This window comes from Styela clava, chromosome 12 (genome assembly GCF_964204865.1).
Source record: "Styela clava chromosome 12, kaStyClav1.hap1.2, whole genome shotgun sequence".
NCBI lineage: Eukaryota > Metazoa > Chordata > Ascidiacea > Stolidobranchia > Styelidae > Styela > Styela clava.
Window position 1 is genome coordinate 3,999,256 of NC_135261.1, and position 15,465 is coordinate 4,014,720.

Consider the following 15,465-nt stretch of genomic DNA (forward strand, 5'->3'; position numbering starts at 1 on the left):
GACTGCGTCATGTTTTTCTACATCTTCGTAACATGCTTGATAACATGATCTCTTACACCTTTCAATCATTTCATCGGAAAAAGTTGAAACCAGGTGTGTTGGCGTCAATCGGTCTCATACAAATTTTCGATCATTATTTGCAGTTAATAGGTACATCGGTCATGCTAAGCAAGTTGATAATTTACTTAATGGCAGACGCTCCTTCCTTCGTGGTATTTTTTGAATGGCGCGATTACCTGACGACGTCATTCTTTCCCCCCAACTTGGCAACAAGAGAGGAGAGAGAGAAGAGAAAAAGATGACAAATACCTGAACTCGACCTTCTTCTATCTATTAAACTATTTCTTTTTTGAATGACGTATAGATACGTCCTTGGCATCGAAAGTGTTATGTAGACAGGTTAGAACCTCTGAGCGCATCGATAGACTAGACTGAAACACCGAGTGCCCACCACAATGACGAGTGTGTTTTGATCAACTTAGAATCATCGATAAGTCATGGCATCAACGAATTGACCAGAAAAAATAAAGTCAAATAACATTGAAACATTTTAAGTGTTACATGTTTTATTTTTGTTAATTCACATACTTCGTAATGTGTTATTCACAAATAAGACGTTTACAATAATTTAAAATTTTAGACGTAATTCCGAGATAATACATCAACAATTATGCTCTAAACTGCCATAATAAGATTGAACAGTTGTCGGTGATGAAATTTTCTTGCTTTCTTTGTCAATATTATATTGATCAATTCAAGCTAACTTCTGCGGCCTGTGGAAAAAAAAGAAATAACTTTTAATTGATAAGTTTAAAAAAAAAAAAAAACTTAATGCTTGAGCCAACTTACACAATTTCGTACACTTGATTAGCCCAAGGTCCTCCTTTACCATCATTTCTGCATTTTTGAGAAGGTCCAATTCGCCTGTATGTATTTTCAGCGTCAATTGAGGCTGAACAATATCCGCCATCTTGAAGAGCAAAATATCTAAATCCCCTGGAACGAGCATAACGAGCGCATTTCCCTAAAGCATCTTCTCTTTTCTTATAATCAGGTTGACTCATGAATTCTGGTCCATTGCTCTCGACTGTTGGAATAGTACGGAAAGCATCATCTGCCCAACATCCTCGACTTTTGATGTAAACTGTAAAGTTAGACAAAAGAATAGTTACAGCATTGATAAAACAACTAGCACACTGAGGAAGAAGGCTCTAGTTATGGAAACTAGGTAATATGAAGTCAAATTTTGTTATCATGACGGTTTATTACGGCTTTTACCTTCTTAACTTTTAAATCTTAAATTATTACTGAATATACTTGTCTGATGGGAGTACATATCTTGCTTACAATTGCAAATTTGCATTTAACATTACACTTACAATTAAGTTTGCAGTGCAGTGCTAGATTTTATGAAACCAAACTTACAGTCCATTGCATCTGAAATCTTGTAGACTGACATCGCCCATGAACCGCCCTTTCCTCTTCCACAGTTATCCGCTCGGCCGAACCTCGCGTACGTCGAACCAGCGTTTGCTGAACTCTGACAATATCCTCCATTTTGGATGGCAAATACAGTGTGACCAAAACTAGCCGAAACTCTGGCGCATTTTCGTACAGAATCGGATCTTTTTTGATACTCTCCATTCAGTAATGGGTTCATAGTTTCAATGGTGGAAATAGCTCTCGCTGATGTATCTCTAAAACATCCGAGCCCGCTGAAATTTGCTGTAAAATTCAACAAATGATTTTTTTTGTGTCAACTCCACGGAATCAATGTTTTTTAACATCACAATACTTACGATCCCATATTGTGTTGATTTCATAAACTTCATTTGCCCAGTTCCCACCTTTGCCATTTGAGCATTTATTAGAAAGTCCATATTTTCTATAAGTGTTTCGAGCGTTTACTCCAGTCCAACATTGGCCCCCATTCTGTACTCCGATAATGTTATATCCGCGCGCCATAGCTGCTTGAGCACATCTGAAACAAATTATTGCACATGAGACACTAAGTTACATCTACATCGTCCATGATGTTATTATAAACTTTCAGTATCAATTTACCTTCTAATAGCATCCTTTCTTTTCTGGTATTCACCGATCAAAATAGAATTGGTTCCTTCTAAACCAACTGGAATAGCACGATTTTCTTTGTCAGTCCAGCAACCCAGATTGTTCAGGTAATATTCTGTCCAAAGAAATATTTCTGGTATTTTTGATGCAACTTTTTAAATTTTAATAACGAAAACTTTAGACCACTAAATGAGTCTTGTTAACATCTGAGTATGATATCCAGCTATGAGACGCTGATTTGGCCATATTCGCATGTTGTGTTTTGACTGAAAGATTTAGCATTCACTCTTTTTAATCGAATTCGTAATATTCATATATTGGTAAAGTACATACCTTCATGTCTAGGAAGTCTTGGAAATCCGGTTTCTGCAAAAATAAATCATTTTGAAAATTATTTTTCTGTTATAAGAAATGACGTAGATCATGCCATAAGGCAAAGCAAATCTACATTTATAAAAAACAATGCTAAAGCTAAAATATGCGAATAAAATTGTAATGCATCGGTGCTGGTTCGGTCATGCCAGAGAGCACCGAATTTGATGAAAAGATTGTTGGATAAGAAATACGGAGTTGGTCTAGAAATATGATGTTGCTCTTCATACAAAATAAAACAACAAATTTCTGACAGAAATATTGGTTCTCAAAGAATCAGTAAAATTTGAAAATAATAGTATTGGTTTAGCGAATTTTTCCAAATTTATGTAATGTAAAGCTGAGAAACATTGGGCATAACAACTCCAAGAATTATTGTTATCGTTATCGAAACTATCCCTATGCTCACTCCGTGTTCAATCATACAATAAAAAGGCCAATAAAAAAACGGTGCAAAGAAGTGACTGGAATCATCTAGCGCCCATCAACAGACAGCCTAAACCTAAAAAAACGGTTATTTATGGTTGGATTAAATAGTATATCTTACCGAGCTTTTTAATATCTATTTTGAAAACTTCATTTGCCCATGATCCACCTTTCGAATTCGATTTACAATTCGTTGATGCTCCATACTTTGCATAATGAGTTCCTGCCATGCAAGAACCGCCATTTTGAATTCCAACGATGAGATGTCCCAATCCCGAAGCATATCTTACGCATTGTTCAATGGCTTGAGGTCTTTTCTGGTATTCACCGCCTAATATTTCAGGCCTTTCCAAGAAAGGTAGCGATCGACTTTCTTTGTCGGCGAAACAGCCGAGACGTTCAAGTGTGACTGAAAAATTAAAAGAAAATAATTAGGATTTTTATACAATAATATGTAATTAATATATAATTTTATAATAGGCTACTGTGTAATATCAGCGTTAGTACTGTGCATACCGCTAGATAAATTATATTTAGCAGTAGCAGACACATCCAGTACAGTACGGAATAAGGCAGGAGATGCAATCAGTAACTTATAAGAAATTTGAAAATGAAACTTCGATGCTTGCCATTTGGTTATTATATTTTGGATGTGGATTGAGTTTGGAAAGCGCCAATTAAATTATGAACAAGTTATTCGTGAATATTGTATACTGTGTTAGAATAGGATTTTTAATTCGAATTGATCAAAAGACTACTGAAGTTATTAGCGCCATAAAACGACAACAACAACAACAACGAGTTGCCACAATTATTTTACTTTGGCAATGAAATTAAGAAGTATTTGCTTAAATAACTCCATCAATTAAGTATCTTACTTTTTTCAACAGAAGTAATCTCATAAACGGCATTTGCCCAAGGACCTCCCTTTCCGTGATCCTGACAGTCTTGCGAGTAACCGTATTTATTGTGAGTGGAAGACGCAGAAGACGAGGTAGCACACCATCCCCCGTTTTGCAGCGCGAAAACACTGTTTCCAAGAGAAGCCGCGATTCTCGCACATTTTCCTATTGCATCCTGTCGATGTTGATAATTATCATGAAGATCAACATAACGTTTCTCAACAGTAGCAATCGCTCTTTTCCCAGTGTCTTTGAAGCAGCCAACCGGCCTATATTGCACTGCAAAAAAAATTGTTCAAGTCAGTTATTACAAACTAAGTTTATCACATATATCTCTCATTAGGATAGATAGGAACTCTACAGTCACCCATCACTATGTATAAATCTCCGATTCCGTTTTTTTCCCAATATCTAATGGATCATTAGATAGTGATGCACACAACTAATAATCTAGCGTTTGTACAGATTGAATATTTTATAATGTGTGTGAGCATACGTGGTAAATGAATACAGATATCAAATTACAAGCAAAACCTCCTCGATTGGGGAACCCTGGTTTAAACAAAAAAGGGGATTTTTAACAAAAATGCGTTCAACTAACCTTTCAAAACAGTATCAATTTCGTAAACTTGATTGGCCCATGGTCCTCCTTTTCCGTCGCTTTTACATTTATCTGAAGGTCCATACTTTGTGTAAGTTTTGAAAGCAGCTGATCCTGAAGCACACCATCCTCCATCTTGGATAGCAAATACAGAATATCCTAAAATTTCAGCTGCGTGCGCGCATTGCTGAATAGCATTCACACGTGATTTATAAGAACCGTGTAGTTTTGTTTCAATGCTGGGAATCGCTCTGGCACCTTTGTCTTGCCAACAGCCAAGATCTCGAAGTACATCTAAAATATAAAATAAGGGAAAATTGAATTTCTGTTTAATTAACAAAGAATATATCTTTAAAATTGTATTGATACCACTTTTAATAAATTCAAAAGCACTGAAAATAAATAGCTTTAATGGATTTTTACAGTACAGTGCATTTCTATCAGAAAATTTTCACTTTGCAATTATCAATCAACTAATGATTTCGACAAATTTTGCGAAAATCGTTACGTTACGAAACATAGGAACCGGTCGCACAAATTAAGCTTACGTACAATTTAAATTTAAAAATTAAATTTCTATCGCGCAATATATTTATTAATATAAATTTTGATAAATTTTAAATACACGGAAAACAAATTTTTTATTCATTTTCATGTGTTTCGTGTGTAATTTCTACTACTAGTGTTATTATTCCATACTGATATTCATGTAACGTTGCTAAATTCATTCAATTTTAAAAATATAAAAGAGGAACATAGACAAATTTCACTTACAATCTTTGAAGGAGCTAACTTGTGAAATGAAGAATAAGTAATACAGTAGAAGAGTAACGCATGCCGTCATCGATTTCATCGTCGAGTAAGTATTTAATAATTGTAAACGCCTATATTTTCTGAAAGTGAAGAGGTGATTAGAAAAATGTGTAAAAATACACTGAAATAATAATATTTTTGATTAAAACCCATGGGTAATGGTCCGTGATATTGCATATTCGTGTATAAAGCAACAAGTTATTGTATGGAATATTATTTATACACAAAATAAAAAGTGCACAATATTTAAAAAAAAAAACAGCTTGAATTGGAAAATTGACCGATATTGTTGTAACGCTATGCGCACAGTATTGAATATTTTATTTTACACTCTTCACGCGCTGATAGTCCGCAGTTCTGTTTTAAGATAGGTCTCTGCTATTTACCTAAAAAAATATAAGATACAGAAATTAAATTCATTCATAGATCTTAGTATAATCTTTACATTCATTCAATTCCCTTTTGTCATTTTATACGTTTCTGACAATAGTAAATATTGTTTGCCTATCTGAAATCTGTTTAATAACTCTCATTCTGGTTGTCATTATATATACATTTCGAGCGATTAAAATTTTATTGTAGATGCCGTCCGATATTACCGCAAGGTAAATGACGTCATAGTCTGTTGAGAAGTGATCAGTCGTTTCAAGGTCAATCGATCAATCAAAAATGAGGCGGGGAATTTACGTGACGTAATAGTGCTTAGTCAAAACCGGATAACACCTAATCTTTTACTATTTTGCAACTACTGCTAAATTTAGTGTAGTTTATCTATCAGACCTAGTTGTTTTCGAAACCAATATTCACTAAAAATTGAATTATGGCCGCCCTACTTTTTAGTCGGTTTTAACGTAATCCAAGTTTATATTTATTTCTCTGTATTATATTGTATCAATCTGTGCCCAGTAATATCTCACGGTGGCGTGGTAGAAATGCTATGATACCTAAGTTCTTAAGTCAGTGACCTAACTACTTATTCTTACCAACGAAAACACAAATAATATCTTTTTCCTTTAAGTTAATATGATCAGTGATCACTGAATTGACATGGTTTAGAATAGGGGTGTGCAACCGTCCCAAATGCAGCTCACAAAGGCCCGCGGTTTAACTCAGTTCTTTGTGTCTGGCCATCCTGTATTAAAGAATGAACACCCCTGGTTTAAAATCTATTTCATACCCACAGTCTTGACCAGAGAGTAATAAATTGAGTATAATGTGCAGGGAGTAGGATATAGAACGGTGCTTTCCAGATTTCTATACGAATCATATACGTTTATGGTTATGTAATACCATATTGGGATCGAAAGTATGAAACAGCAATTTCAATATTTATGCGGACACATGATGTGGTGTTTATAAAAGTAAATCACGAATCTTCACACAATTCAATAGGTTTGCAGATATCAACATTGATAACATCGAAACCGGTGAACGAAAATAATAAAAACATATTTTCGAAACCGCATAAAATTTACAACGTCATATTATTAATCATAAAGTGACGTCGTGTAAATCAAGAAGTGATTTTCATACCTTGCGTAATGCGTGCGTCATTATTTCGCCTAATAACAGAAATATAATCTTAGTTTGATGTCGCCTTCGGCCCAGTCGTTCGACTATTTTTATCCCGCAATATAGTTAATGAGAAGAGTTCGCTCTTAATCTCAAAACATATGTTAAAGAGGATGTGGACATAAAAAGAAATGCTCAAGACATAGTCATCTGATACAAGTACCTTACGACATGTCAAGCACAAAGGAGATTCTATATATTCTTATGTTCATTATACTTTATTTATATATTATTTCCTAAATTAGCGCTGGGTGAAACTTAAAATTACTATACAGTTTATCTACAAATTTATGTCGATGAGAAAAAAATAAAAATATAACAAAATTTAACACTGACTCAGCTTAATAATCTCATAGTTTCATAATTATTCATTTAAATCTGTAACTGTACGAGAAAAAATGAACCCATATGGACTCACAAACAATAAAGTTATTATTATTTCAATATCATTCGTGAATTTTAAACAAATGTATTAGTGCTTTTACTAAATATTTGTGTTCGGGAATGGTCACATAATGGACAATAGGAGAATATTTGAAGATTGAACTTTGTTTGTTTAAGCGTTAATGAGGTGTTGAAATTGGCACACTAAAACCGTATGTGCACTTAAGTATGTGTAGTGCATAAAAACGAAGGATAATATATGTATGATTACTATATCATATTTTCTGATGGTTGCTAAACTCATTACTAATTGTCCCCACTAATACTCCTTAAATCCAATCAATATATGGCCTTCACATCACATATTTTATTTACTATTTCGCTTGGTATGACTACAGTCGTTATCAGCCAGCGTGTTTGGAGTGGGCAACCTTATTTTTGGTAATACATTCATGACACACTGTTTGTAGGCAATGCTACTGTTTAACCATTGTTCAGCTTAGTCGTATCATATGAGTTTACTGGGCAGACATATTACAAACTACAAATATCATAGTTGTCATACACCACACACTATTTATACCGACACTAAGGCAAATAATATTTTTGACAATATCATAGTTCGCACCAAACGCTTTACTTTACTCCATTATACACGAATTTAATTTTTTATTTTTGACTTGTATTGAAATACATATGTATATAACCGAAATTGTAGAATTCTTTGCGCTTAAGTCAATTTTTTTTTCAGTTTTGTTCTCCCTCTGATTTGAATGTTCAATCTCAAAAAAATAAAGCAAGCTATGCAAAGCAATGTTTTCATTACAAGCCTTAGTACATAACCACCGCTGCCAGAGTTTCCGTTGACGTAATGCGGGGTATAATGATGTTAGGAAAACACTAGAGACGTATTATAATAGGTAAACAAGTTAGTTAGGAAAACACTTAGAGACGTCGAATATTAATTTAACAAAAGAATTCGTGGGTATATAAGCTCACAGTAAATTATCGTGTTCAATTTGCAGTAAGCAATGCCATATAATGAATACATGCATCTGCCATTTCGATATGTCGCAACGTGTCTGGAAAATTCGCCGTAGGAAATGTCGCAATCGTAGAGCAGATGAGCAAAATAGTCGTCTTATTTTAAATCGAGCCGAATATAGCATGCTGTGTATTTTACCAAAAGTTGTATCAGTACTCATTCTATTCCCTATAAATATTTGTTACCTATTTCTTTTAACGTTGGGATATTGTATCCAATGAATTTCATTTAGCAGTGTTGTTATATCAGAAAAACTCAGGGAGCAGCCATAAATTTTTTTTACGCATTTGCATATAATTGTGACAAAACGGTGATCGGAATTTGTAGCTTTGACCTGATCTGACATTTTGAATCTATTACAACTTGAAGGTTCTCAATATTTGCCTAAATTAATTTTAACCTAATTTTATATTTCACAGTAAAATTTAGTTTACTCCTAGGATGGGTTGCTTCATTACTTAACTGTCAATCTTTGACAACATATGCTTGATGTGACCTAGCTTTGATGATGAATAACTTTCAGAAGTTTGTCTACTTATCCTTTACCATCGGTAAGTTTTTAGATTATTCTCATCGTGTTCTCTAGACTTTACGTATTTCTGGATATCTCCGACTTTTTATAATTTATAATGTATTCCAAATAATACTATTATGAGATAGTTGGCGTGGCAATAAGACGGTCAACAGCCCAACTTTGAATGAAGTGGACACATACTCATTAAATACCCATTTCATTATATTGAACTAACTTTCATTTCAGCACTGGTTGTTTATGAAGTCATATTAGAGCAAGTCAACGTTGAAATTTTAATTTCACGACATGGAAACATAACTTCTCCGGGATATCCCGGTAACTTCACGGGTAACAATTCCGAAACATGGATTCTACCACACCCAATTTATTCCCATAATTCCTCATTGGTGCTTCGCTTTTTGGAGATGGATATGATTTTTATTTTTCACAGAAGAAAGTTTGTCCTGGGAGACTTGACAATTCAAGGTTTGAAACTGAAGTTAAATTTTTATTGTTTTAATTTAGCAAAATTTAAGCGTTCGAGTTTTTATTCAAATGACTTCGAACAGATTACTCTTTAAAATAAAAATTTAAATATAAACGCTACCAATATCACTGATTCAGTTTTGCTCTTTTTTATAGAGTTTCTCCCAGCACACAGATTTAGAACATGAAGTTGGCCTACATATAATTTTGTTAATAGTTATCGTTTGTTATGTTTTTGTTGAAGGAGCAAGTTGATGTTGTCTTAAGAAAATTTAAAGTATTTGACCAATTCTTGAATTTTTCATCAGTTAATTGAATTCCTCCATGATATTCATTTACACAATAGTCACACAATATTTTCATCATGCTAAACTGAGGTCACTGTTCACCCAAGAATCATAAAAAAAATTCAAATTACATCTCAACACAAGTTTGATCTATATTGCTCAACGAACATCCAATGTCCATAGCCACGGCATTGGTAAAATAAACATAGGCTTTTTAATTTAGACCAGTGGTTCTCAAACGGGGGAGCACGCCCCATTCCCATTTATTTTGGATATTTACGTTCCACCCACATATTTTCCACGTGTTTTTTCAAATTAACATTCTTTTGCCTTAGTACATGTTATTTGCAGTTTATTCTTAGTTATTGTTGAGGTTGGGCGCGAGACTTGACAAATTCTAAAGGGGGCGCGGCTTAAAAAGTTTGAGAACCACTGAATTAGATTAATAGATGATTTGTGCAATGAAACATATGAGTAATCTACTGAGATTATTTAGGACTTGAATCTATTATTAGGGCAAAATTTAGCACTTATGGAAAGTGGAAGCTGCGTGATACTTGAGAAGGAACACTGCCGAATTCAAACGTCACAAATCTACGAAAACTGCATTGTTTTAGGCAACTTGAACAGGTATGCAACTTTGAAGGAAAATTTAACGATGAATTTCGTAGCAAACGGCTTCAATAAACACATGAAAGACAAAAGATTTAAAATGGGATACGAATATGTGGAATGTCCAGAAATTGAAACAAGTGAGTTTTTTATCAATATGTATTGATATTCTAATTTGATATTGCTGCCTTTATAACAATTTTCTCTTCCATAAGTGATTTGAGAGTCCTCCTGCACACTTTTATATTCACACTGCAACACAATTATATTCCTGTAACGTTTGGTCTGGCCAAGGTCAGGAGTTATGTCTGAGGAAGTCTGACCGTTGTCAGACGGAAGGTTACAAAAATATATTTGTGTAAGTGTGCAAGCAGAAGAAGGATGAGTATTTAGTTTCGCAGAAACCAAATATTTTGTCTTATATGTCTTTGTTCTCTCTCTCTCTATCTCTCTCTCTCTCTCTTCCTAATATTTTTATCAATTCTCTACTCGGCTAATTTTCTAGTTTCTTCGTCACTAACTACTTATCTCCAAAGCTTTGGTTACATTGGAATCGTATGTGTATATTGAAAGAATGCTATAGGAAGTTTGAAGATAACTATCCTAAGTGATCCAAGAGTGTTCCTGCTCCCTAACACAAATTTATTTCTGTAATTCGCTAGGTCAGTCTGATTAGGGTCAGACGAAACGTTACAGAAATATAGGGTGTCCATAAGTTCTATTTTTTTAATTGCAAAGGAAATTTATCGATACCAAACACCGTTTCGGCCCTCACAGATGTATTTAATAAGATGAAAATACTTAAACAATTACTGAATAAATACAACAAACTTGGCTAAGATATACTGAGAACTGACTTTATAACAAAATTGAAATCGCTGAGGGACTTTGTGAACCTTCTGTATATTTGTGCCTTTCCTTTTCATCACTCTAATTTCCTTTATCTCCTTATCTATTTTCTCTTTCTCGTTTCAAGCCCCGTCTTTCTCTCTCTCACTCTCATTTTTATCTCGCTTCTTCTTTTCCTAATTCTCTCATTTCCCGTTCTCTCCCTTCTTTATTTTTCTTTAACTCTTTTTTATATTCATTGACGCGCTCTTCTCTCCTTCTCCTTTCAGTCAGAACAGGACAGTCAGTGCTAGTGCTATACCACGCTATGTATGGCGCTACTGTTATTAGAAAGTAACGGAATCATTCTAGTTCGTAATTGTCGACACAATTTATTACACCCTGAGGTATAGGGGGAATGTGAATTTAACCCTAGATGTTTTAACAGCGATGCAACAAAGTTCTAACGTATCAATAGCTGTTTCATTCGTCTTTTCTAATTTCAGCTACCGAAGCAAATAATACGCCTACAGAAAAAAGTATTCTTCTTTCTTTGACAATAATTTTTGGAGTTGTGGCAGTCACTGCGATTATATGCTTAATAAGGTAATTCTTCTGCTCCGGTATCATTATTATTTATACATACATTCCTCAAATCATTATACAGACTTTGAAGAGATTAATATAGATTGAAAACGTTTTCTGCTACAAATTGATTTACCAAAAGTTGTGTACGTTTCATTATATATATGTATATATACATGGTGTCCATTAAGGCCCTTCACAATTTTAATTTTGTTATGAAGTCAGTTCTCAATATATTCTAACCAGGTTAGGTGTATTTTATTCAATAATTATTTAAGTAATTCTACCTCATTTAATACATCCGTTAGGCTCAAAACAATATTTGGTATCGACAAAAATTCCTTTTGTATTTTTCAAAAATTAAGCCTTAAATTTAAGCCATCCTGGGCACTCTATAAATATGTTACAGACTACTTCTCACCTTAACTTTGATCCAACGTTTCAAAGTTATGTAGATCTAATTCAGTAACTAATGTTTTATGCATTTTTGTTTCTAAAAATATCAAAGTTTTTATGATTTCAATGAGTTAAACCCCAAAAGCCTAATTTATAGCTACTAACAGAATAAGTATTTGTATTTATAAACTTCTCAATATTCATTCTGTAACCTTTAATAATTTATCACAGGTTAAAAGTTAAAAACAATCTACACCAAGACGGCCAAAATTGCCAAACTGAAGAGATGAACCCGGAATTGCGCCCGGAAGTGTACGCCTATGAAAATATGGAGACAACAAGGCAATATGAAGTAGTTGGACCTAAACAAGATGAACTAGAATCTAATTTAGCAACTAATGCAGCAGGTTACACAAAAATGAATCCGGATCTGTCAAAATTAGAAAACAATGATCAACTGAAAAAGGATCAAAAAATCCTCCCAGTAGAAGAGTTTGATGCAACCGACATCGTAAAAAATAAAGCTGTTTCTAGTGTCACAAACCCGGAACTAAATCCAGAAATTGTCAGCAAATGCATGAATGTAAACGAGGAGAAAAAAATCGATCCGGACGCAAACTCAGATGCAAGCGGAAACACAGACCTGCCAATGTACAGTGTTGTTAATAAAAAGTCTGATACGGGAGTCACAAGCCCGGGGGGACTCGCCACAGAGGTACACGGTTTGGCTAAAGAACAGCACTATGATGACTTAGGACAAATTAACGTCGCAATAGAAGAAGACGATCGCCATGTTGACGATATATACTCCGTCGCTACTGAGTTTCACCGTAACGATAACCATGGGACTCAGGAGGTAATTGAGAATCCGTACGACTTTGCCGACAGACCTTAACTAACGATTCCAAAATTAACTCACTAAATTGTAACGAAAGAAACGATGGGCAACACAGCTTTAGAATACATCATCATACCGTCCTGAGCGGTGGGACAAAATGACACTCTTTTTTGTTACAACTGATGAATTTTTGTAGAAGGCCGCCGGCATGGAACACTCCCGCAAACGCTCCAAATAAAATAAAATTATTTAAGGTTTAGGGCTAGGATTACAGATTGCGCTAGAAATTCAGATTTTTAAATCATTTTTACTCGAATCCTAAACGAATAAAAGCTAATCTTTCGTATTAAAACTGGGGTGTAATTTTGCATAAGTTGCGGGGGGGGTCTACAAAATATTCAAACTTATAGCTGAGTACGGGATTACCAAACTTGCTATCTCCCTGTTCAAAACCACCACAGTACCCATCGATTTTGGAGGTCACTCATTCCTTTTATGAAGTGTTTATGTATATGTACAAAACCTAAGATGGCACATGGCCTTGAATTTTTTTGTCTATATTTTGCGTAATTCAAATGTTCAAGTTCCCGCGTGCTAAGTGTGACATGATATGATTACTCAATCGAGTGCGACAAGTCTTAATTGCTGCATCGCATCTATCTGTCTAGTATCCATCATCGCATCTTTCTCGCTACCACTCAGTCGTTGTAAACTCGTGCTATCATGTAGATTTGTCTATATTTTAACGATTTGTTTACTGTTTCCGTTTAAGTTATATTGCCAAGTTCTTCCGTTGTTCTCAATGAACTAAGTTCGGTATCAAGCCAGTTTTTACTCTGAATAGATAACGTTTGGGTGACGAAACTCCAGGTGACTCGCTTTTATACTACTTAAGAAATTGGAATCTTCAACTCAACAACAAACCTTTCAAATCCGAGAACTAAAACAGAGACTTTGCTTCAGCATTGGCTCGTATTGTACGCGTTATTTGTTATAATTATACTTTTACTCTCGCTTCGATGGAAATTATGCATTTTCAGCCTTGCTATGTTTTAACAACCTTCCTTCGCAGTATACTAAATCCCGGATGAGCCAATAAACACGGTACCTGAAGGGATCGGGGGGCACTAAAGCCAACCAACCGGCAGAACTTCTTCCCAGGAAATAACTTTTTCGTTCCTAGGGGAGGGGTTTTGCATTATTTGCTGTAGTAATACTGCTATTTTATTATAACTATAATACTTAATATATGAACACATATAGACTACTTAAGCCAGGGGCCGGCGAACTACGGCCCACGGAGCAATATAATGCGGCCCGCGACGCTTCACTGAATTATATTAACAAAACAACTGTATTGACGATTATATTCTTTACGTGACAGAATTTGTTTTGAAACACTAAATTATATTATGACCTAACAAGTATATAATTCACAATCACTCGTTTAATGAGTCTATAAATTAATTATAATTAGACAAATGGCAACAGAACGTAAAAAAGTTGATGCTCAGTGCAAATGGTTTAATGACGCAGAATATATTCAAATGATCAGTCTTCGAACGCTGCTTGAAATTTAACTGAAATATGTGTAAAAAAATGGGATTCATTGGCCATTCCCTCTATTTTTAACTTTCTAAATTCTATTTCTAAAAATATGTGGGCCTGCCAACGACTTGCAACCTTTAACTTTGGCCCGCTAATGACAAAGTTTGCCGACCCCTGACTTAAGCTGTGCCCCTTTGCTTATAGGCGTCCGTCCCTTCACACAACTTGATGTAAAGTAGGCGACCAAAATTAGTTACCTCCATATTGGTACACACACTTCTCGAGCGCCGACATTTTTGTGTGAAGAGAGGATGGATTTAAGTGGAATTTAATTAACAAAAAAGATTGGAAACAACCTACGCCATGGACGAAGTGTTTTCTGAAAACTAGTTCGACGAAGTTGCAACTACTAATCCTAAAAGCTATTCATAAATTTAAATCATTTTGTATGAATAGATTTTACAAATTTAAATGTATACATGTACTCTTACATATATATTATGATTGTCATTTCTGTTTTACATATATATATATATATTATCCTTCGCATATAATAAAATAGGACTCTGAATTTATAATGAAAAATTTGTTATTTGTTAGTTTTGCAAATTAACGTTTCAACCCTCTTACGCAATTAGCCAGCAATCAGCAATAGCTCTCATACGTTTGGTATCGCTATACGTTTTGAACAAATACAGTTTACAACATTTATGTGAAGTTTCATGTCATGGCATGTCCGTTTCCTGCCTATCTTTATTTAGACTAGGTAGGGGTGGGTAATTACTTATCCGAGCGGGCCAGTTACAAATAAAATACTTAGTTTCTGAGCCGGGGCCTCAAACTTCGATATGAAAACTATGAGTAAAACAGTTTATTTGCAAAAGCTAGTTCAACAGCTAGGCTAGGCTAACGTTTATATAATAATAAGAAGCACAATATAACAATCGGTGTCATTATGAAGGTAATTTTATCGATATTTTAAACGGGAATTTTTATCCATAAAAACGTAATTCCAGCGGGCACATGTGGGCCGGGTAAAACACTTTTGTGGGTCGGACCCGGCCCGCGGGCCGTAATTTGCCCACCCCTGCCTAGGCTTTGCCATGTTTTATAACAATCGCCATAGTTACGTCAAAACGGCTGTGCATTTCTCTTTTCTCTTCAACTGCTGAGCCAATTGCTT

General features: G+C 34.7%; 2 protein-coding genes across 3 annotated transcripts; one reads left to right on the top strand and one right to left on the bottom strand.

Moving 5' to 3' along the window:
- Positions 1-548: 548 nt before the first annotated feature.
- LOC120329867 (uncharacterized) lies at positions 549-5,307 on the bottom strand. Its single transcript, XM_039396659.2, has 10 exons — positions 5,149-5,307; positions 4,375-4,668; positions 3,750-4,052; positions 2,993-3,280; positions 2,407-2,439; positions 2,065-2,188; positions 1,800-1,981; positions 1,426-1,725; positions 850-1,144; positions 549-773 (listed from the first exon to the last, which is right to left on the bottom strand). Exons 1-10 carry the CDS (start codon positions 5,225-5,227, stop codon positions 755-757), a joined length of 1,917 nt encoding a protein of 638 aa, XP_039252593.2. The 5' UTR covers positions 5,228-5,307; the 3' UTR covers positions 549-754.
- Positions 5,308-8,609: 3,302 nt separating this feature from the next.
- On the top strand, positions 8,610-14,901 carry LOC120329645 (uncharacterized). Of its 2 annotated transcripts, none has more exons than XM_039396364.2 (5): positions 8,610-8,739; positions 8,949-9,188; positions 10,093-10,227; positions 11,422-11,521; positions 12,128-14,901. In XM_039396364.2, exons 1-5 carry the CDS (start codon positions 8,694-8,696, stop codon positions 12,789-12,791), a joined length of 1,185 nt encoding a protein of 394 aa, XP_039252298.2. In that variant the 5' UTR covers positions 8,610-8,693; the 3' UTR covers positions 12,792-14,901. The 2 variants fall into 2 exon arrangements, with proteins under 2 accessions (XP_039252298.2, XP_039252297.2); XM_039396363.2 differs by having other exon boundaries at positions 9,991-10,227; positions 12,128-14,898.
- Positions 14,902-15,465: the final 564 nt, after the last annotated feature.